General features: G+C 39.5%; 1 protein-coding gene across 6 annotated transcripts in view; it reads right to left on the bottom strand.

Annotated features, from left to right (window-relative positions):
* LOC120536904 overlaps positions 1-23,332 on the bottom strand; it is a 290,128-nt gene that overhangs the window by 181,170 nt on the left and 85,626 nt on the right. For all 6 annotated transcript variants that reach the window (XM_039765462.1, XM_039765463.1, XM_039765465.1 and 3 more), the window contains 2 exons: positions 22,294-22,368; positions 5,298-5,324 (listed from right to left, as the gene is read on the bottom strand). In XM_039765462.1, coding sequence (XP_039621396.1) covers positions 5,298-5,324; positions 22,294-22,368 — 102 coding nt within the window. The remainder of the gene's footprint in view (positions 1-5,297; positions 5,325-22,293; positions 22,369-23,332) is intronic.

Raw genomic sequence — 23,332 nt, 5'->3', positions numbered from 1 at the left:
CCCTATGTGGACTTCATTAACAAGCTGATTGGAAATTTCAGTAACAGGTTCAACAGCTTCTGCCTTGGGGAACAGCTCCTCCTGCTAATCCAGAATCCTTTCCTCATCAGAGAAGTCAGAGGATTTTCGAAGGAGGCGACTCAGACATTCAAGTGGGCACATGCAAGATCTTTACAGCTTGAGCTCATTGATCTGCAAGGAAATGCTGCATTAAGAGAGCATTTTGAGACAACTGACCCTGCTACTTTCTGGTTACAGACTGTTTCTGAGAGTGTGTTCCCTGGTCTAACCAAAGTAGCACTGCACACCTTGACTATGTTTGGATCAACTTACAGCTGTGAGTCAGCTTTTTCCAATATGAACATTATCAAAAACAAGTACCGTTCTAGGCTTAACAATGAACACCTACATATCTGTATGAGAATGGCACTAACTCCATTCCAACCAAGATTTAAATTACTGGCAGGGCAGCCACATGCCCATTTCTCTCATTAAGAAAAGTAAAAAAAAGAAGAATTAAAACAGAAAAGTTCAAAGCTGTGTTTGCATTTCGCCCCCTAAAAAGCCACTTGTTGAAGATGTGGATTTTTTTTTTCTTGAAAAGTAAGCCCTCAATTGTTTTTAGGCTGGGATCTCCTTATTTTAAGAACAAAGAAGAGAAAATGTTAAGTCAATGCTATGTTTGCACTTTTTAGTTATTGTTTTCTGAGTTGACTTTTTTACTTGAAGTGTAGACCTTCAATTCTTCAGGTTGAGACCTCTTTAATTTAAGAGAAAAGGAGTTATTCCACTCTGTTTGCACTTTTTAAAATTTATTTTATTATGTTTCTGTTCTTTAATCTAAAATAAAGGCCTTGAATTTATTTGCTATAAGGGGAAGGCTACAAGACACAAGATGGAGTTTGGTTCCGACCTTTTACTTGGACGAAATTTAATAACTGGACCTCAGTGACTTTTAATTGAATACCCCTGTTATAGACTATGCATAATACTGTTCACTTTACCAGTCCACTGTCTCATCAATTTTGCAGTCTGTGTGACTCGCTCATTAAAAAATGGTTCCACTGCATTTACTTTTGTTTTGCTGTGCGTGGTTTCTGTAACTGCCTCTGTACTTTAGTAATGTACGTCTCCTTGATCATCTTTATGTCCTGTCACAGTGGGCTGACAGCTCCCATCTCATATTGTTTACAGTTTGAAACAGAGCAGGTTTGTCTTTTGGGCAAGTAGCTTATTTGCCATGGAAAGTGATGTACTGTATAAATATTGTCAGCAGCAGTGCTTGAAGTTGAACTACATAACTGCCAGTATTCCCTATTGTTTTGGCTTCTTCTGTCTCTTCATGATATGTTATATACTAAATACAGTTTCTTCAGAGAGCAAGCTTGTTTCTTTGGAGAAATCCCACTTGGAGATCCAAGCACGCTGATATACAATCTATTTCAGACTCCCCTTTGGAAGTACAAAAGCTTGTCAAAAGTCCACCACTACACATACATTACCTGCCAGTACTCCTTAGCCCAAAAGAGAAGTGCCTGTGCATAACGGTCCACTTTAAGCACTAGTCAGAAGTGTCTTTCCTCACATTGCTTATGAAAGTCACATCACTATAGCCACTCTGTCCTTCTCTAACAATCAAATGTGATCTTTCTCCAAATAGGAAATAGTATCTAGTATACTGTCATTGGTGATGGACAGAATTCTAATAGAAAGGTCAGGAAGAGAGACATCAAAAAATACCAAGCAACTGAGCCAGGGTACACATATGAATTTAAGTCAGAACAGAAACAAGGCCAGAGCCAAAGTAAACACAAGAACAACACACAGTCAAATGTTTTAAAAAGAAATTCACAAAGCTGGACAGATGAATGATTTCTCTGGAAGTTATTTATACTGTTACAGAATGATGCAAGGGGCATGACCTACAGAGGATTGCGTCCCTAGTAACCTAAATCTCAAATCAAAAAACAAAAAGGCATTGCAGAAAATTCATGAAACAACTAAAATAATTTTAACTCTTTTCAAAGAAATTTTCCATTGAATAATTAACTCCCTGATATTCCTTAAGTTCAAAAACATATGTGGGTGAGCCTTAATTTCACAACGAAAAGTGTATTCTTTTCAGAAAAAAACAATGAATAACAACATCTAGTATATGTATATTTGTTATGTACATAAGTTTGATTCCAGATGGTTGGGGTTCTTTGATTTTCACTGCATGAAAGGGCATCAAAATTTCACCAGGAACAACTGCTGGCATTAGCAGGTACAGTATGTCTTCCTTTACTTATAACACATGATGCAGTTTTATGTGGATGGCACATTGTGGACAGAGCAATCTACAAGTGAATGCTGCTCATTTATAATGTGTAGTATCCGCCATCAAATACATATGCTGCATGTGATTCAATATGAACATCTGTGTGTGTGTGTGTGTGTTTAGGTAATTTGATCCATGCAAAAACATTTCAATATTACTGTACTCAAATTAGATTTTTTCTCCTAAAAGGTTCCACATTTATGTTCAAGTACTAGATTCCATTGAAACCTCCTTTTTTAAAAAACAAAACAAAACATTTATTCACACATTTGCATTCATTGTTAGGTCTATGGTGTCTGTGAAAACCTGCTGAGTGAACTGCCATTGCTGTACTCTTCATTTGCAGCTCGAACATTCTGAACACAATGTACCACTTTGTATGTTCTACCTTCTCGACATTAAATTGATGCTGGCCGTCCAATTTGTATTCCACAGTGTTTGAAAGCCATTGTGATGCCATTTCAATTTACAGTGATTTCTTACCTAAGTGAAATAACTGGAGCACTGACAATTTTCAGATTTTGTTTTCTTTAACATGTGTAGTGAAACAATTCGAGTGATTGTATGACTTTTTTGCTGATTATTTCATAGTTGTCTGCTAAAAACAGGCAGTAATTAACAGCAGCAGAATAGGATTTGGTGAGGTAAAAAGAATATGCGAATAAATGCAGTCAAATACTAACTTGAGGAGAGAGACAGCAATTCACACCTGGGTACCCAACAGTCATTGGTGTCGCTTATGATGGTAACAGGGAGTATTTTGTGTTAAAAAAAAATCAATCACATTATCTGAATAGAATTACAGAATTGCAACATATTAGTTCCACATACACATACATGTAAAAGTAATTTAGGGGAAATAAGAAGTGATAATGGAGACTATGATGTGCTCCCTTCACAGGTTTTTATTTAAAAAGACTGTCAGCATTAAGGGCGGCACGGTGGCACAGTGGTAGTGCTGCTGCCTCGCAGTTAGGAGGCCCGGGTTTGCTTCCTGGGTTCTCCCTGTGTGGAGTTTGCATGTTCTCCCCGTGTCTGCATGGGTTTCCACCCACAGTCCAAAGACATGCAGGTTAGGTGGAATGGCGATTCTAAATTGGCCCTAGTGGGTGTGTTTGTGTGTGTCCTGCAGTGGATTGGTTCCTGCCTTGTGCCCTGTGTTGGCTGGGATTGGCTCCAGCAGACCCCCGTGACCCTGTGTTTGGATTCAGCGGGTTGGGAAATGGATGGATGGATGTCAGCATTAAATGTTAAAATGGATGTTATTTTTCCTCAAGTATTTTTTTTGTCTTCCAATTCTTGTTTGTCCGTGTGCTCTAATAGTCTTGCAGTTGAGTGTGAAATAAATTAATCTGTTTACCAGGGAATGTTTGCTCCTTTATAATTAAATTATATTACTAGTTATATGTTTTAGATATATTAATAAACTGCTCAAAAATTTAAAGGAACGTTTTTTAATCTGAGTATAGCATCAAGTCAGTGAAACTTCTGGGCTATTGATCTGCTCAGTTAAGTAGCAGATGGGCTTGTTAATCAGTTTCATATGCTTTGGTGTTAATGAAATTAACAACAGGTGCGCTTGAGGGGCAACAATGAGATGACCCCCAAAACAGGAATGGTTTAACAGGTGGAGGCCACTGACATTTTTCCCTCCTCATCTTTTCTGACTGTTTCTTCACTAGTTTTGCATTTGGCTACAGTCAGTGTCACTACTGGTATAATGAGGCCATACCTGGACCATACAGAGGTTGCACAGGTAGTCCAACTTCTCCAGGATGGCACATCAATACGTGTCATTGCCAGAAGGTTTGCTGTGTCTCCCTGCACAGTCTCAAGGGCATGGAGGAGATTCTAGGAGACAAGCAGTTACTCTAGGAGAGCTGGAGTGGGCCATAGAAGGTCCATAACCCATCAGCAGGATTGACTGGTATCTGCTCCTTTGGACAAGGAGGAACAGGATGAGCATTGCCAGAACCTACAAAATTACCTCCAGCAGGCCACTGGTGTGAATGTCTCTGACCAAACAATCAGAAACAGACTTCATTAGGGTGGCCTGAGGGCCCAACGTTCTTTAGTGGGCCCTGTGCTCATTGCCTGGCACTGGGAAGCTCGATTGGCATTTACCATAGAATACCAGAATTGGCAGGTCCACCACTGGCACCCTGTGCTTTTCACAGATGAGAGCACGTTCGCCCTGACCACATGTGACAGACGTGAAAGGATCCGAAGAAGACGTGGAGAACGTTATGCTGCCTGTAACATTGTTCAGCATGACCGGTTTGGTGGTGAGTCAGTGATGGTCCGGGGACGCATATCCATGGAGAGACGCAGAGGTCTCTACAGGCTAGACAACGTCACCTTGACTGCCATTAGGTATCAGGATGAAATCCTTGGACTCATTGTCAGACCCTATGCTGATGCAGTGGGTCCTGGGTTCCTCCTGGTGCATGATGATGCCTGGCCTCATGTGGCGAGAGTATGCAGGCAGTTCCTAGTCCAGTTCTGGGAGGAGATCCTCCAGGACACCATCCTTCGTCTCATTACGAGCGACGTTGTCAGGCATGCATACAAGCAAGTGGGGGCCATACAAACTACTAAGCATGATTTTTCGTTCATAACACATTACCCAGTCCATATCAGTATAGATATCCAGCATGTTTTTTTTTTTCCAATTGGGATCTGATGTGTCTTCAAAGTTTTCCTTTAATTGTTTTGAGCACAATATATATTAATAGCCCCAGCATATCTAGAAGCCTCTAAAATAATTTTGGGGTCAACTGACCAGGGCTAAGAAAGGCATTTTATTTTATCAGTAGATGCATATTCTAAACCACAATCATTAAGCAAAACATTATTCACCAAGTGTATGAAAATTAATATATTAAAATACAAGACTGTATAGTCAAACTAAAGATCATGCACAATACCAAAGTTATGGCAGATATGCCCAAGACAGTATATGGTAATGTATACTCACCTGAACTTTCTGCCTATTCTGTTCCTCCTATAATATAAGAAGAGAAGAAAACATATATTAAGTCACTCACTAAATAAGAGATGAAATAAGAGTGAAAACATGTTGTTTCAGTAGTGAAACAAGAGAATTGTTTTTATTTAGAGGAATAGGAGAAAGCAAGCATGAGCCTGAGGCATCTCAGAACACCTAGAGTGACACTAAAGATATCAAATCTAGTGTGTCCTCATAAAAACAAAATAGGAAAAAACAAAGGGATAATTAAAGTTAAAAAAGTCAAAAGAAACTATGTTACCACTCATGACCTAGGCAGCTTTTTCACCCTCTCTTGTAGCTCACCTGCTTTCCTCCTTCCAAAGTACCACTAAGCACTCTCTGTTTCTCTCCTCCAGTCTCCCCTTCTCCCTCTATTACTCTGCCTTTGCTTCTCTTCCCTTCACATGTGAGCTATTTATTGAAAAATATCTGTATGACTGCAGACTCAATGAGCCCTTTGCACCAGGTACTTATGCACTCCTTGTTCAGGTCACTTCAAAGTGAGATCAAAAGTCTTTTTTAGGTTGATGCCACTGCAACTTGGCTACAAGAAAATAAGACTATACTTTCCTGTAACAGATCACAGGCTTCTCTGACCTTAGCCACAATAATTTGCAATGGAATACCAAAGTGTTCCATTGGAGCAACAGTACTGTTCACAGGTTATTACATTTTCCCAGAGGTATTAGTTAAGCCTTGCACAAGGGAAGGCTGATTGAGAAATGGGAATGATAAGGGGCCTCATGTATAATGCCGTGCGTAGAATTCACATAAAAATATGGCATACAGACAAAAAGTGAAATGTGATGCATAAATGCATAAAACTGCGTACGTCAAGTTCCATGCACTTTCTCTGTATAAATCCCAATAAAGGTTAAATTTAATGCATATTCCTACAGCCCCACACTGACTCATCCCATAATTTCACATATTTTAATATGCAAATCAATATAAATATCACATTCCATTCTGTATTTTGTTAAAAGAATATGGCAAAATCACGCGGAAAAAAGACAGATTTCAGAGAATGCGAAGTGAAGGCCAGGAAAAATGTACTACTTGTTGGCTTAAGCAGTGGTATAAGCAAGAAAAGGAAGTAATGGAGAGATACAGTGTGGTGGAGACATTTGAAAGTTCAAGTTCAGAAAGTCACACAGATCCCAAAATAAAAAAGAAGCGATCAGATATCAAAGTCGACATGAAAAGGCAAGTTTCAGCCCACCGTCTGTCTATTCTGTTTCAGTCAATATTACAAATGCTGAACCCCGTGCCAATGATGCAACTCCATTCAGTGATGGGTGCTGCTGTGCCCAGTACATCTTGCACACACACACCTCTGCCTCGGAAATCGCTGGGCAACCATCTGGCTTTGTGCTGACGGACGCTGTTCTGGAGTCACAAAATGCAATAGTGAATGCTGTAAGAGATGTGGCCAATGAACTAAGGAATATAAGGGCAGTACCATGTGATATTGACCACAATTCAAATGAATTGGTTAAAAAATAAATGCTGCAACTGATTACCTGTTTTTCCATCGTTCTAATTACATTCAAACAAAGCTGTAACACTTTCCAATCATTTGGTTGGTTAAAGTCTGGTTCATCATATTGGGTCTCTTCAGGTACAGGCAAACCATGATTGCGTGCCACATTATGCAGGACTCTACATGCCAGGACAATGCAACACACTTACTATGGACTATAAAGAAGCACATTAATAGAGTAGAAACATTTTCTATTTACATAAGCAAATTCTTTCTCTGAAAGCACCTTTATAGTGTAGCATCGGCCGAGCTACACAACGGATCGATTCTCTGCTCTTTATATGACTCGCTGTCTTTAAAAGAACTGCTTGCCTTTTGCCGCACTAGTTGGAAAAAGCGTCTGCGACTGTATGGAGCTGCCATTTTTAGTAAGATGACCTGGGTTCACTTCCCGGGTCCTCCCAGTGTGGAGTTTGCATGTTCTCCTCGTGTCTGCGTGGGTTTCCTCTGGGTGCTCCGGTTTCCGCCCACAGTCCAAAGAGATGCAGGTTAGGTGCATTGGCGATCCTAGTGTGTGTGTGGGCTGGCACCCTGCCCAGGGTTTGTTCCTGCCCTATGCTGGCTGGGATTGGCTCCAGCAGACCCCCGTGACCCTGTGTGAGGATATAGCGGATTGGAAAATGACTGACAATATGCAATTAATTTCAGTGTATTTTATAAATTCCACATCATTGCTGTGAATATGAAAAAGAAAGGTAAATTAAAAAGTAGCACTGCTTTGATGTTAGCTGCCACCAGCTCGCAAAACCGGGCAGAAACATGTGTATGCAAGGAAGGGGGCTACTGAGAAAATGTGCGTACCTTTACACCAAGTTTAGTTTTTATACATCTCAAAGTGTGCGATGAAACGCCCGCATGTAACATTTTTGTGATTATGCACCATTTATACATGAGGTCCCATGTGAGGATATGTTAATCAAAGCCAAAGTCAAAACCAGAGATGTGTCCTATTGTTTAGTACTACCAAAATGCTAATCAAAAACTATTGAAGGGAAACAAAAGCAATAAGTCTGGAGTTGGGTATACTAAAGAACATGCAATAAATGCACAGAAAGTGCTGTTTTCTAGAAATATTGGCAAAATCAGATAATAACACGTCTGATGCATCACTTTTTATATCATTATTTAGATGGTGTTAATTATGTGATTTTGGACACATGCTCTGTAGCTAACACTGTGTTGCAACAATGATAATTCAAAATCGCAGTGCTAATATAAAATAGACAGAAAAAAATGGCATACTTATTTTTATTAATAAATGAAAGAATAATAACATCAATAAATAAGTGCAAAATATAGAGTAGCACTTCAGAAAACCAAAAATAGGGTAGCTAAGAACAAAAAGAAACAAGCTCATGGAATCTTTTTAAAATATACAGAATTAAAACACCATAAGGTTTACCAAAAATTCAAAACAGAAGAGTGGCAATCAGGTTCAGTAAACACCAAACTGAATACAGTGGCCAAACTCAAAATTAGTGAGCAGAATGTGTAATATTTACCTAGGCAATGGTTCAAAAACCAAAACAAACCCTGACAACAAATTGCTCAAGGAAGAAATCTCAATGTTGCATACAATCTCTTTTTCTTGATAAACAAAGTACAGATATTTATTAAGGGAATGGCTCACTTCATTACAAATCACCAAATGACTATGAGACAACATCACAGTGATGTCACATGCACTCATATAAGACCCCTAACCATGCTTGGAGTAACAGAAACACAAAACGTTGCTTATGATGAATTCACCAGAAGAAATCCAGAAAAGGGTGAAAAAAAGGATATTTATTCCAGGCATGGAGCAAATTTACTTTGCAACTTTGACATGACTGTTAATAATAATATTAAGTTACATTTATTGAGCGCCTTTCACAAACCCAAGGTCACTTTACATACAGAGTAAAAAAAAAATACACAGATTACAAAAGTTCGTAGAAGAGGAAAGCTTTCAGTTGAGATTTAAAAGTGCAGAAAGAGGAACAAACTCGGAGAGACTGAGGAAGAGAGTTCCAGAGTTGAGGGGCTATAGCACTGAAGGACCAGCCTCCCTGGGTGGAAATTCTAGTGCGTCGGACAGTAAGGAGATTACTGCTCGAGGGCCCGAGAGAGCGACAAGGAGTGTAAGGAGCTGAGTGAGGTAGAGGGGGGCAAGGTTATGTAGGGCTTTGAAGGTGAGAAGCAGAATCTTGAATTTAATCCTTGATGTAACCAGTAACCAGTGAAGCAGGGAGAGAAGAGTGGAGATGTGTTCAAAACGTTTTGTGTGGGTGAGGACTGGCTGCGGAGTTCTGAATGTACTGTAGCCTCTGTGTAGATTTTACAGGGAGGCCAATGAAGAGGGAATTACAGTAATCAACATGAGACATTATGAAACAATGAACCAGAGTTTGAGCATCATTATAGGACAGAAATGGACGGAGGTGGGCAATGTTATGGAGATGATAGAAAGAAATTTTGGAAAGAGACCTGATGTGTAGCTCAAAGTTAAGTGATGAATCAAACAAATCACCAAGATTTCTGACAACAGGAGCAGGTTTGACAAGTGTACCATCAACAGAAACAGAGAAACTGGATGCCTTAGAAAGTTGGGATTTTGGGCCTACCAGTAACACTTCAGTTTTATTGGCATTAAGTTTGAGAAAGTTATTTTCCATCCATAGCATAAGATCAGTGATGCAGTCAGTGAGTGTGCTGGGAGGTGAACCTGCAGGGGAGTCTGTACTAAGATAAAACTGTATATCATCTGCGTAACAGTGGAAGTTAAGGCCATGTCTGTGAATAATCTGACCCAAAGGAAGGCTATAAAGTAGAAAAGGTAATGGCCCAAGGACTGAACCCTGAGGGACACCACGCGACACAGGTGAGGTGGAGGATTTATATTGGCCAAGTATGACAAACTGTTGCCTATTAGAGAGATATGATGTGAGCCATTGAAGGGCTAAGCCAGAGATGCCTACAGCAGAGAGACGTGACAGTAGGATTTCATGATTAAAAGTGTCAAATGCTGCACCTAAGTCAAGAAGGAGGAGAATATTAAGTGAACCATAGTTTGCAGACCAGAGAAGATCATTAACTACACAGAGAAGAGCTGTCTCAGTGCCGTGCTGTGTACGAAAGCCAGACTGAGAAGGCTCTTACAGTGTATTGTCTAGAAGAAAAGCATGGAGTTGTGTAGCAACCACACATTCCATCACCTTAGCCAAAAAAGGGAGATTAGAGATAGGCCTGTAACTGAAGAGAACAGGCGAGAAACAAGTGAGTCTTGATGATGGAGATGGCAGATAAGAATGAGTGAATGATTGAGGTGTGGAGGGGAAACTGTGATAGATTTGATCAATTTTGGTATTAAAGAAATGTAAGAAAGCCTGGCACTGTTCAGCTGTATTGGGGCATTCTAGAGAAGGGGGTTGGAGGAGTTTATTAACAGTCCTAAAAAGAGTTCTAGGCATAGACTTAGCACCATTTATGACAGAGGAATAATAGTTAGAGTGAGCAGTGTTAAGGGCATCCCTATATTTAAGTATGTGCTCAGTGTAAAGCTGTGAATGAACTATGAGGCCCGTTTTCTTATAAAGCCGCTCAACATGCCGGCTAGTGGCTTTCATAGCTCTGAGCTCATCGGTGTACCAGGGAGCAAAGTTATCTAACAGTTGGAAAACACAGCTGTAATAAAGGGAAATCATGTTTTCAGGAGAGGGAAGACTATACAGTTCATAAAGAGATGAAGACAGAAGGGAAGCAGTAAACAAATCAGAATTAACTGACCTAATGTTGCGATAGGAGACAGACTTTTTCTTGACAGATGTAGAGGTAATAATGCTAAAGTTACATTCAATAAACTTATGATCAGAAATACCAGAAGATGAACCTGAGACAGAGACATTATTCAAGCCATTTGAACAAAGTAAATCAAGAATATGACCCTGAGTATGAGTGGGGAAATCCACATGCTGTGCCAAGTCAAAACATTCCAAAGTTAAGATGAATTCAGCTGTAAGAGAGCAGTTGATATCAACATGATTATTAAAATAACCAAGTAAAATTACAGCAGGGCAAAGAGATGAGATTACAGTGAGAAAATTCAGACAGAAAGTTCACCACAGATTTGGGAGGGCAAAAAAACTAACAACAGCAGCACAGGAGGGGAGGAAACCAGTTTAGCAGCAATATATTCAAAAGTTGTGACTTCAAAAAAGGAGAGATCCTTCATTGTCAAGGTAGATCTATAAACCACAGCCATGCCACCCCCTTTTCCTGTTAACCTGGGTTTAGATATGTGGCTATAGCCTGAGGGAGACAGCAAGTTTAAATGTAAATAGCCACCAGGTTGTTGCCAAGTTTTTGTACGAAGAAACATGTCTACTTGCTTCTGGGAAATGAGGTCATTAATCAGCAAGGTCTTGTTAGTGATGGAGCGAGTGTTTAAAAGGGCGAGCCTAAACTTTCCCTTTCATTTTTATGTTCATATCCATGACATTGGCTTAATCAATTACACAAAAATTAACCGTATATCGTTTAGAAATTTAAGGCACCAGATTGTAATCAACATGTAACAATAAAATGGTGCACAGAATGGCCAAACTATTCCAAATACCACAGCTGCTTCATAATATGAAATAATATGAAAATAAACAACAAAAGAACAAGCACAATACCAAAGTTATGGAAGATATGGCAAAGACAGTATATGTCAATGTATACTCACCTGGGGCCTCATGTATAAATGGTGCATACGCACAAAAAATATTGCGTATGCCCATTTCCACGCTCACATTGCGATGTATAAAAACTAAACTTGCTGTAAAGCCACGCACATTTTCACGCTAGCTCAATCCCTGGCGTATGCAAGTTCTCCGCTTGGTTTTGCAAACTGCCGGCACCCAGCATCAAAGCAGTGCTTTTGTTCCAGTGTGGTTTCCCTTTCTTTTTTAGATCCACATCCCTGACGCGGCTTTATCAAATACACTGAAATTAACCGCAAATTGTTTATTACTTTAAGGCATCTGATTGTAATTAACCTGTAACAATATAATGGCCCACGGAATGGCTAAACTATTCCAAATACCATAGCTGCTTTATCGTTGTTACTCTCAAGCATTTATCCTACTGTATCTGAGTGTGGAATCACAGCTCCACAGCAGCTGATCAGAAAGAGAATTATCGGTATACAGCGTCAAGCACACACCGCCTCAGCCATGCTGTCTATTTGAACTGCTCTCATACGACAAATGCTTCAGAGCCATTCCTGTAGGGACATCGAGGTTCAAAAACAGTTTCATGCCAAGAGCTCTAAACACATTCAATCAGTCCATCAAGTGCTCCTTGTAGAACTGCTTGTACTTATTAGTACAATTACCTCACTGTAAACTTGTGATACAGTTATACTATTGCATAACCTGAGCCACTTTATAAAGTGCGTATTTACATATGATGATAATATAATTTTTAAGACGAAATGCAGCAAAATATGTTTATTACATTATACAGATAATATGTTAACATCATTTAAATCTATATTGTTAATAATTAAACATGTGAGGACACGGTTTCTCAGCGCTAGAGACGAGCTGCCGTCCTGTTTTGTTACTGCCTCGCACAGTATTCTTGCTGGGACTGGCGCAATCCTGGATGGACAGATGGATAGAATAATTAAACATGTACTATGAAGATATTTCAATGTTCCTTAAAAGTTTTGAAGAATCCGCATTCTAAGCTTACAGATGGCTTGACATCTATTAAGGAGCTGATTGTGTGGTGATTGGGTACTTGGAGAAAGAAACGGAAGGACAGGAATTGGGGCTTAGTTTGTTTGAAAGAGACAGTACTGCTGCTATAAATTATTTCATCGCGCATGCCACAGTTAAGCATCTTGCGGGAGGCAGGAACAATCACTGGACAGGGTGCCAGCTCATCACTATCACTGTACCACCGTGTTCCCATGTTTAATAACATGCTTTAATTCCTATCATCATGAAAATGATATCAAGTATACATCTCAGCTTTTAAATTATTCAGAGAGCTGTAATATCACGAATGTAATGGATTCTGTGTCCTGTCGGAGGAAGAGAAAACCCATTTAAGACGCATGTAGTGATTCAAACACTTAGAGCACATAGAAGAACACATACAAAACAAAGCATTTAACGTGCTACTTTAGTTAAAATGGGATCTGAGTAAATAGTAAATTAAACTTTTAAGATGAAGTCTACGATGTTCTACTTTAATGACAAAATAAACTATGTGATTAAAGTGGAAATTTCGAGATTAAAGTTCCATGCTTTCTTTTCCCACTGAGCGCCTATTTTTTTTCTTTTCTCTGTACCCTAATAAGCTTCCATATGGCTCTCAGCCGATGGGCTGCAATTTGCCTTTTCATGGCGACTTTGATATCTGACAACTTTTTTTGTATTTCGGGCATTGTGAGACTTTGTGAACTTGAACTTTTGAGTTTCTGTGCCACTCTACAGGTGCCGGTCATAAAATTAGAATATCAAGACAAAGTTGATTTAATTCAGTAATTCCATTCAAAAAGTGAAACTTGTATATTAGATTCATTCATTACACACAGACTGATGTATTTCAAATGTTTATTTCTTTTAATTTTGATGATTATAACTGACAACTAATGAAAGTCCCAAATTCAGTATCTCAGAAAATTAGAATATTGTGAAAAGGTTCAATATTGAAGACACCTGGTGCCACACTCTAATCAGCTAATTAATTCAAAACACCTGCAAAAGCCTTTAAATGGTCTCTCAGTCTAGTTCTGTAGGCTACACAATCATGGGGAAGACTGCTGACTTGACAGTTGTCCAAAAGACGACCATTGACACCTTGCACAAGGAGGGCAAGACACAAAAGGTCATTGCTAAAGAGGCTGGCTGTTCACAGAGCTCTGTGTCCAAGCACATTAATAGAGAGGCGAAGGGAAGGACAAGATGTGGTAGAAAAAGTGTACAAGCAATAGGGATAACCACACCCTGGAGAGGATTGTGAAACAAAACCCATTCAAAACTGTGGGGGAGATTCACAAAGAGTGGACTGCAGCTGGAGTCAGTGCTTTAAGAACCACCACACACAGATGTATGCAAGACATGGGTTTCAGCTGTCGCATTCCTTGTGTCAAGCCACTCTTGAACAAGAGACAGCATCAGAAGCGTCTTGCCTGGGCTAAAAACAAAAAGGACTGGACTGCTGAGTGGTCCAAAGTTATGTTCTCTGATGAAAGTAAATTTTGCATTTCCTTTGGAAATCAAGGTCCCAGAGTCTGGAGGAAGAGAGGAGAGGCACAGAATCCACGTTGCTTGAGGTCCAGTGTAAAGTTTCCACAGTCAGTGATGGTTTGGGGTGCCATGTCATCTGCTGGTGTTGGTCCATTGTGTTTTCTGAGGTCCAAGGTCAACGCAGCCGTCTACCAGGAAGTTTTAGAGCACTTCATGCTTCCTGCTGCTGACAAACTTTATGGAGATGCAGATTTCATTTTCCAACAGGACCTGGCACCTGCACAAAGTGCCAAAACTACCAGTACCTGGTTTAAGGACCATGGTATCCCTGTTCTTGATTGGCCAGCAAACTCACCTGACCTTAACCCCATAGAAAATCTATGGGGTATTGTGAAGAGGAAGATGCAATACGCCAGACCCAACAATTCAGAAGAGCTGAAGGCCACTATCAGAGCAACATGGGCTCTCATAACACCTGAGCAGTGCCACAGACTGATCGAGTCCATGCCACGCCGCATTGCTGCAGTAATCCAGGCCAAAGGAGCCCCAACTAAATATTGAGTGATGTACATGCTCATACTTTTCATGTTCATACCTTTCAGTTGGCCAACATTTCTAAAAATCCTTTTTTTGCATTGGTCTTAATTGATATTCTAATTTTCCGAGATACTGAATTTGGGACTTTCATTAGTTGTCAGTTATAATCATTAAAATTAAAAGAAATAAACATTTGAAATACATCAGTCTGTGTGTAATGAATGAATGTAATATACAAGTTTCACTTTTTGAATGGAATTACTGAAATAAATCAACTTTGTCATGATATTCTAATTTTATGACCGGCACCTGTATGTCATTCGATCAACTTCCTTTTGTTGTTTATACCACTGTTTAAACCAACAAATAGTACGTTTTTTCCTTGCCTCCACTTGGTATTCACTGAAATTCTATTTTCCGCCGAGCTTTTGCCATTGTCTTTTCACAGAACGTTGAGCTTAAGGGCTGTTTATATTGATTTGCATATTCAAAGAGGCGTAATTCTGGGAGGAGTTGGAGAGTGGTGGCAGGCGCGTCTGCTACTTTTCATGCTGACCAGGATTTACATAGCGGAAGAACATGGAAGTTGGCGTACACACAGATTTATGCATCTGGATTTTTTTGTGTGTACGCACATTTCTGCTTTTGTCTGTATGCCATGTTTTAGTGGGAATTCTACGCATTATGCATGAGGCCCCAGGACTATCAGTCTCGGTTTTAATTTCTTCTACAATATTAAAAGAGAAGTAGACACAAAATCAATCAATCACTAAATAAGAGACTAAAAACTTGCCATTTGAGTAGTGAAAGAGGGAAATATACATTGTGGAGACCAGCCTCGACAGAGACAGGCAGACGCCAATGGTTCAAAAAACCACACAAGTTTATTTACAATTTACAATGAGTAACAGTCCTGCACACAACCCAGTGACCCTGCACCAAGCACCCTCAGTCCAGGCCTCTCAATAATCCTGTCATCTCTTCGCCGCCTCCACTCCTCTCCTCCAAGCTTCGTCCTCTTCCACCCGACTCCAGCTGACGACTGGAGGGAGGGGGCCCTTTAATGTCCACCCGGATGTGCTCCAGGTGCCTCCCGATGACCTTCCTGCGGCACTTCCTGGTGTGGTGGCAGTGCAGCATGAGCACCCAGGAGCACTTCGGGTGTCCCTGGTAATACTTCCACCAGCACCTCCAGGTGTGGTGGAAGTGCTGACGTCCAGGGCTCCACAGTTCTATGGGCACACCCTGGAGGTGGCCATGTGCCCCTATAGGGTTGAGCTTTCGTGCTCAATTTCCATGGCCCACAAACAAACCAGGGCAACTGCCCTCTTGTGATCCGGGGGAGGCATAGTCCCTCTCCTGGTCCTTCTCAGTGTCCCGACTGGGCACAGCCCCCAGCTGCCGGCCACTATATATATATATATATATATATATATATATATATATATATATATATATATATATATATATATATATATACACGAGGGGAAGTCAAAAAGTAAAGGGACATTTGAGGAAAGGGGCATTTATTCTAATGATAGAAATGTGAATTATACCTTATTTTTCTACATAACCTCCCTGGACTTCAATGCACTTTTCCCAGCGTTTCACTAGTTTTTTGATTCTGTCGGAAAAAAAGTTTTTCGGTTGCATCTGCAACCAATTTTGCACCGCATCAATGACTTCTTCATCACTTGCATCACTTCAACTTCGTCACATAAAGAAGTTCTTCCCTGTTTGAAGCGCTCTATTCATTCGTAGATCTTGCTTCGCGATAAACAGTTGTCACCATACTGTGCTTGCATTTGACGAATAATGCTTGCATTCGACGAATAATGTCCGCAGGTTTAACACCTTCTACAAACAAAAAGTGCAGCAGGATTGTCTCACTGTGTGTTGTGAAATCTTTTCTAATATGTTTCTTTCTTTCTTTTATATCTGTCTACCTCTTCCCATTCTTTTCTGATAGTTAACAGCACTGTACAAACTAAACTAATTGAAAATATTTATTCTTATCTTTATCATTTTCATTTACTTTCATCTAACCTGGGGTCTTCATGCTAACCCTTCTAATCAGCTTGCACAAATTACCTATAGCAGAGAATACCTGTTCCAGTGGAACTCACCTGAACATACATATATACCACCTGATTTCTCAGTGAATCTTAAAACTTATTATTAACACAGAAATGTGTTACAATAGTGTCATAACCAAGAAAAAACAAAGTGAGGAAAGAGAAGGTATCTGAGGTTTACTGAACAAATTGCATGGAGTTCGACCCATCTTACCAACTCCAATAATTGTAATGTTTAGTCTCTCTTAAATAAAGTGGATGAATTTCAAACATGTGTACGCATTCAGACCATTTACAGAGACGTTTGCATTATGGCATTTATAGAAACCTGGCTAAATGGAAACGATTTGGATGAACACTTGACGATTGATGGATTTGGTGCACCAATTGGTTTGGACAGAGACTAACAGGTTAGTGGTAAGTCACTCAGTGGAGGTGTCTGCCTTTATATAAATAAACAACGGTGTAAAACTATGGTAAAAAAAAAGTGTGAACGAAAGATGTTTTTTTCATTGCATCTGTCTATTTGCCTAGGGACTTTCCACAAATTCTTATCACAATCGTGTATATTCACCATAGGACAGTGGCAAGTGAAGCAGCTGACATCATCTTCATTTTGATAAGGAGACTTGAATCACCGTCTCTTGACTCTAAAAAATTTATTTTGGAAACTTTAATCAATGTACACTGAGTGAAATGCTGCAAAATTTTTAGTAGCATGTCACTTGCCAAGCACTTCACAATAGACTACTCGATCAGTGCTATGGGAACATCAAAGGCAATAATGAATCTAGAGCAAAGCCATTAATTAATACATCAGATCATAACTGCCTTCAACTTATTTCTATCTATAAACAGATTTTTAAAAGAGAAAAGCCAGAAAGTAAACTAATGAAAGTCTGGGACGAGGGTTTTAATTGAGCATCTGTATGTCAGTTGTGAATGGACTAACTGGTCCATATATAAAGAATCCTATGCAGGTATTAATGAACTGATGGACACTGTAAGCAGTTGTATAAAGTTCTGCGAGGACAGCATAATTTATGTGAAATCAGTCAAGATACAGTCATATGAAAAAGTTTGAGAACCCCTCTTAATCCTTTGGATTTTTGTTTATCATTGGCTGAGCTTTGGAAGTAGCAACTTCCTTTTAATATGTGACATGCCTTAAGGAAACAGTAGTATTTCAGCAGTGACATAAAGTTTATTGGATTAACAAAAAATATGCAATATGCATCATAACAAAATTAGACAGGTGCATAAATTTGGGCACCCCAACAGAGATATGACATCAATACTTAGTTGAGCCTCCTTTTGCAAATATAACAGCCTCTAGCCTATAAACGAACAGATTGAGTGTAAATTTATGTTACTTGTAAAAGTTAGATTTTCACTTTTATTCTCTCAGTCATGCTCACGCTCTCCCTCCCCTTCTGATCTAACCCTAAGTAACAGCGCCAGCATAAATTCACACCCGATTTGACATTGTTCTTTTTCAAATAATATTGCATTAGTGTGATGATGTTTTCTGATGGGTACTATTCAGGTCATACAATGATTTCTTCAAAATGTCACATATATTTGTCTTTTTCTTTTTTTTCCCCAGTGTTGTGCTGACAGCATGCACCCAAAGGCGTGAGCTTATTCAGTGCGAGCAGGAGCATGCAGGTGGCCGGTTGCTTGCGCTATAACAAGCGATCAATGCACATGTACTGTGCAAGGCATGTACGGGGTCCACAGAAAAAATAAGAGCGTTCATGGCTCACCTTGCAAAGGAACATTCTTTCCTCTGCATGTCCTGGAGTCCTGTGTAGACTGGGCAAGATTGGGGAAAAAAAAATGCGCTCACGGATTACAAGCGCAAGAAGGTACGTGAATGAATATGAATAATGTTGCATCCGTGCCACAATGTTTATACAGGTCATAAAATGAATAATTCCAAATATCATATATACCTATGTCTCTGTTTTTTGTCAGTGTGGCTAGTATGTATCGTGATTGTGACTTGAGAGAATAAAAATGAAAAAAAGGTAACTTTTACAAGTACTATACATTTACAGCGGCTGTTACAGATGCAAATCAAATTTATATTTTTATTGTATAATGTTAACAATAAGAGCAGCTCACTACTCAAAAAGGTAAATATACAACGCAGTCAGGATTGAACCGCGGGACTCTTGATTATAAGTCAGCAATTCCTACCGCTGCACCATGGAAGCTATTGTATCGTCCTTGAACCTTTTGTGAAAGTGTTTATTTGATCTTTGCACTTCAGGCTTCATACATTATATAGTTTATGCCTACATTTTGTCATTTATTACTAAAATATGAAAAACGTTTCTGTTTTAACAATGTGTTTACACAGATTTTTGCAATTAAGGAACACACATGAAATGCATGTGTTCCAAATAATGATCTATTATTTCCATTCTAAAATTATAGCACTTCACTCCCAGATGAAGGCTGGAACAGGGAGAACTTTGTGGCCATTCTACGGGTGGGGGGATGGAATAGTAGGCTGCTCACTGCTTGTCTTGATCGGCACATTTGCAAGACAAAAGATGCTGACGGAGAAGTGTGAAGGGATTTAAGGTGGGCTGGTTTTACAAGTTTTTTTGTAGGCTTTGGTAATTCTAGTGTTAATCAATCAAATTTTAATTTTAAATAGCATTTCTCATACACCATCACAGGTCAGTTTATGCAATTACTAATATAAACAGTTTTCTATAACTTAACCTATAAAGTTATACATCAGTCAGTCAGTCATCTATACTAATAAAAGGCAAAGCCCTCACTGACTGACTCACTCACTCACTCACTCACTGACTCACTCACTCATCACTAATTCTCCAACTTCCCGTGTAGGTGGAAGGCTGAAATTTGGCAGGCTCAATCCTTACAGCTTACTTACAAAAGTTAGGCAGGTTTCATTTCTAAATTCTACACGTAACAGTCATAACTGGAACCTGCTTTCGTCCATATACTGCATACGGCCATAGCCTGCAGCCTCTCACTTAATTGATTACCTGCCCATATAAGGTAAATATTTGTGGGTGAACGACTGTGCTTAGCATATTCATAAGCAGCTACTGCGGAAAAACCTCCCTCAGCGAAAGTGGAAGAGAAACTTTTAAGTGCTGGGTCTGAGCTAAAATTAAATAAAGCCGTGGACATCGCAAGATCGCACAAGATATTCAAGTTTAATGAGAAGACGCAGGGTATAAAGCCTCGATGCTAAAGACCTGGCGAAGTCATGCCTTCTCTGCTGGCCTAAAAAAATATCTGAATCACAAACTGATGTTAATTATATTTTGTCCATGAATACTTATTAAATAATTCCAAATAGTCTGTCCGCTTCCTTTCATAGCTTTTCCGATGGTTGTGCTGCTTCCAGACATGTATTTTCGTATTAAAGCATTTAACCAATCACATTTCAGCCTTCATTTGTTGCCAGGCAGAGAGGCCTTCACAATCCGTTCTGCAGGCCCTCTGACACAGAATAAATGTTGATTAAACTGCTGCTTCAACCAATCATTTTGAGTTGGTGTCAGTAGGGCCCTCTAGCAGGCGTATGGCAACGTCACCGTATTCAGACCCATTGATTGGATAGAAGCCGATATGAGGAACTCTACGAGGCCACTGAATGCACTGCAGGCTCCGAGCGCAAGATCCTCTCGCGCACTACCGCCAACTCCATGGCAGGATTCTGGACAATATTATTTGCCAGACACAGACCAGATTTCAAGACCACGAAAACCTGATGTTTGTCATGCTCCTCGACCCCCAGAAGTTTCGGGAATACAAGAAAAATTTCCCACATGCAGCCTTCTCCAGTTTAACACAAGAGCCACGGAGCGCTTTTTGATCTGTCTCGGCTAAAAACAGAACTGTGTAATGTATGCCATGGATGATTTTGCAGGAAAATCTCCCACTGATCTCCTTGACTTCCTTCATCAGAAAAATCTGAATGAGAGCATGGGGCAGCTGTTCACATTGGTATATTTGGCGGTGACCATTCCCGTGTACACTGCTTCTGTCGAGCGGACATTTTCAGCCCTAAAGCGAATTAAAACTTATGCCAGAAATACGACAGGGCAGGTTTGACTTTCAGCATTAGCTTCGATGGCGATAGAAAGGGACTTTTGATGGAACTGAAGCGCACGGATAATCTGTACGACAGAGTAATTGAACTGTTTTTGAGGAAAGAGAGGAGGATGGATTTTGTTTACAAATAATCCAAATTTGGTGAGTAAAATGTTGCGATTTTCCTAAATAATATTGCAAGTTTATGAGTTATTATTGATGTTTTTATGTGTGTCGCGGCTGTAGCTGCAGTAGAAAGGAACTTGTTCACCCCTGGTTTGTCTATTCAATAAAGGCATTTATTGTGGCTACAGGAGTTTTCTATCTGATGCAGCGCTCTTTATACTGTATTTCTGCATATTAAGATGGTTTTTATAACCATAAATTAGTTTTTGAGGGGCGGGTTGATTCAGACGGAGCACTACTGAAGGCCTAGGTGTGAAATGCACGGTCCGCCACTGGACCAGATGATACGTAAATTTGATGAACATTACAACCCGAAAATAAACAAAACTGTAGAGAGGTTCAGATTATACTTCTCCCAGTGCGTCTCTATAAATCCTCCGTGCGGGAACATTATCATAAGGCTTAACACCTTCTACGTGCACCGAACCGTCCTTATTATGAAGTCTTCCTTGCTTTACCGCTGGCTGCTTCTTTCCATTCACCTTCCTAGCTTTATATTTAAACAGTTTTCCTTGTCACTTTTCCGCTCCTTCGCTGTCTTCTCCCTTTTCATTCAAAATACACGCCTCCTTGCCTTTTTACAGTCAGCTCCCTTACGTCACACCATGGTACGTTTAGCACAAGTTAATACTGGGAATGCCTGTTAAACATCTTACATTCACGAGTAGCGATTTGCGTAGTGAACACTTCGATGAATGAAACCTGTTATCTTTACAATGGTTGACAAACACGGAATGTAACTTCATAACAACATGTCCTCCAAATACGAACCTGATTGAAAGAAATAATGATAATCAAATCCTTGATGACAGCAACACTCATAACAGTGACAAAACAGTGACAAAACAATTACATTGACAATCAGGTTATGTTATTTTTAAAATGTTTCCTTTTCTTTTTCATAACTTCTTTAACACACTACTTCTCCGCTGCGAAGCGCGGGTATTTTGCTAGTTACATATAAAATGTAATGTCTATAAATGTCTATACAATTGAAGAGTACAGTGGAGTAGAAGAACAACCTAGGGAAAATATGGCAGAATATGAATTAGAAGAGCTGTTTGAAAAGAATGGAAGAAGATCATTATTAAAAGTAAATATGTTGATAGTGACAGAAAATTGGTGACTATTCAAGCAAGATTTAAAATAACCCAGTGATGAAGCTATCACAAATAGACATACAAACAGAGAATGTATTGTAAAAATATGACAATATGTAAAAATATTAATGATCTAAAATATGAAGAGTAAATTATGAAAACAAAAGCACTACGAAAAGGTTGTAGAAGCCACTTCAGTTAATGTTTACTCACCTGAAAGTCTCTCATGTGATCAATCAAGGAAATGGAACCATCTGCCTTGCAAATCAATGAAAGTGTCTTCTGGACCTGTATGACAGTCAATTACAGAAGTATAATTTAACCCTTTATTGTAATGTATGTGTCTTTGTATAACAACCAGTTTATTCAAACAGTCTCTCTGGCACAACTTCAGGGGCTTGACAGCAATATAATTCTTACTTTTTTATGTACAAGTGTAGATAACAACCTGTTTATCTTCTCAAATTGAAACACTGTGTTATAAATGTTTTATCTTGGAAAAGGTTGTTTGAGTTTTGCTGAACAGTGTACTAGCACACTATACTGCAGGCTAACAAAGTACTTTGTAAATAAATAAATTAAATTATAAGTTCTATTGTGGTTACTCTTCACGAGCATAAACTCCAACTATATGGTAAGCAGCCATAGTCTTATGAGTATCTTCTGACCTTGCCTGAAATTTAAGGCACCAGATTGTAATCAACGTGTAAGGCAAGGCTTATACTTCACATGACGCGATGCATGCTCTAGCAGACGCTACTGCTACAGGCGTTGTACTGTTCATACTTGCGCACCTAGTTTACGTAAATCTGGAAGATTCCACCAGGTGGCAGTGCGAAATATCATCACAGTGAGAAAACGTTTGGCTTGGCTGAGTTGTGAATTGCCTGAAACACCCATTAAATTCCGAGGACACCTTGCCGCAATATCTCTGAAGAGGATGTTTAATGATTAAATTAATTAATCCAGCGATTACATTACATTACATTACAGCAAGCATCAGGCAAGAGGCAGAAACAATCCCTAGGCAGGGTATCAGTTCATTACAAGGTGAACACAAGCACACACACACATTTTAGCGTCACCAAATCCCCAAACCTTCATGTCTTTGGAAAGAAACTGGAGCACACTGTTGAAACCCACCAGGAAAACATGCAAACTACAGGCAGGGAACACAAGGGATGTGACTCCCTGCGAGGCAGATCGTGCCACCACAACATGTGTAATTATCATCAGTATTCATTATTTATAT

This window comes from Polypterus senegalus, chromosome 10 (assembly GCF_016835505.1).
Source record: "Polypterus senegalus isolate Bchr_013 chromosome 10, ASM1683550v1, whole genome shotgun sequence".
NCBI lineage: Eukaryota > Metazoa > Chordata > Cladistia > Polypteriformes > Polypteridae > Polypterus > Polypterus senegalus.
The sequence above is the reverse complement of the archived record's forward strand: the minus strand, read 5'-3'. Positions and strand labels throughout refer to the sequence as shown.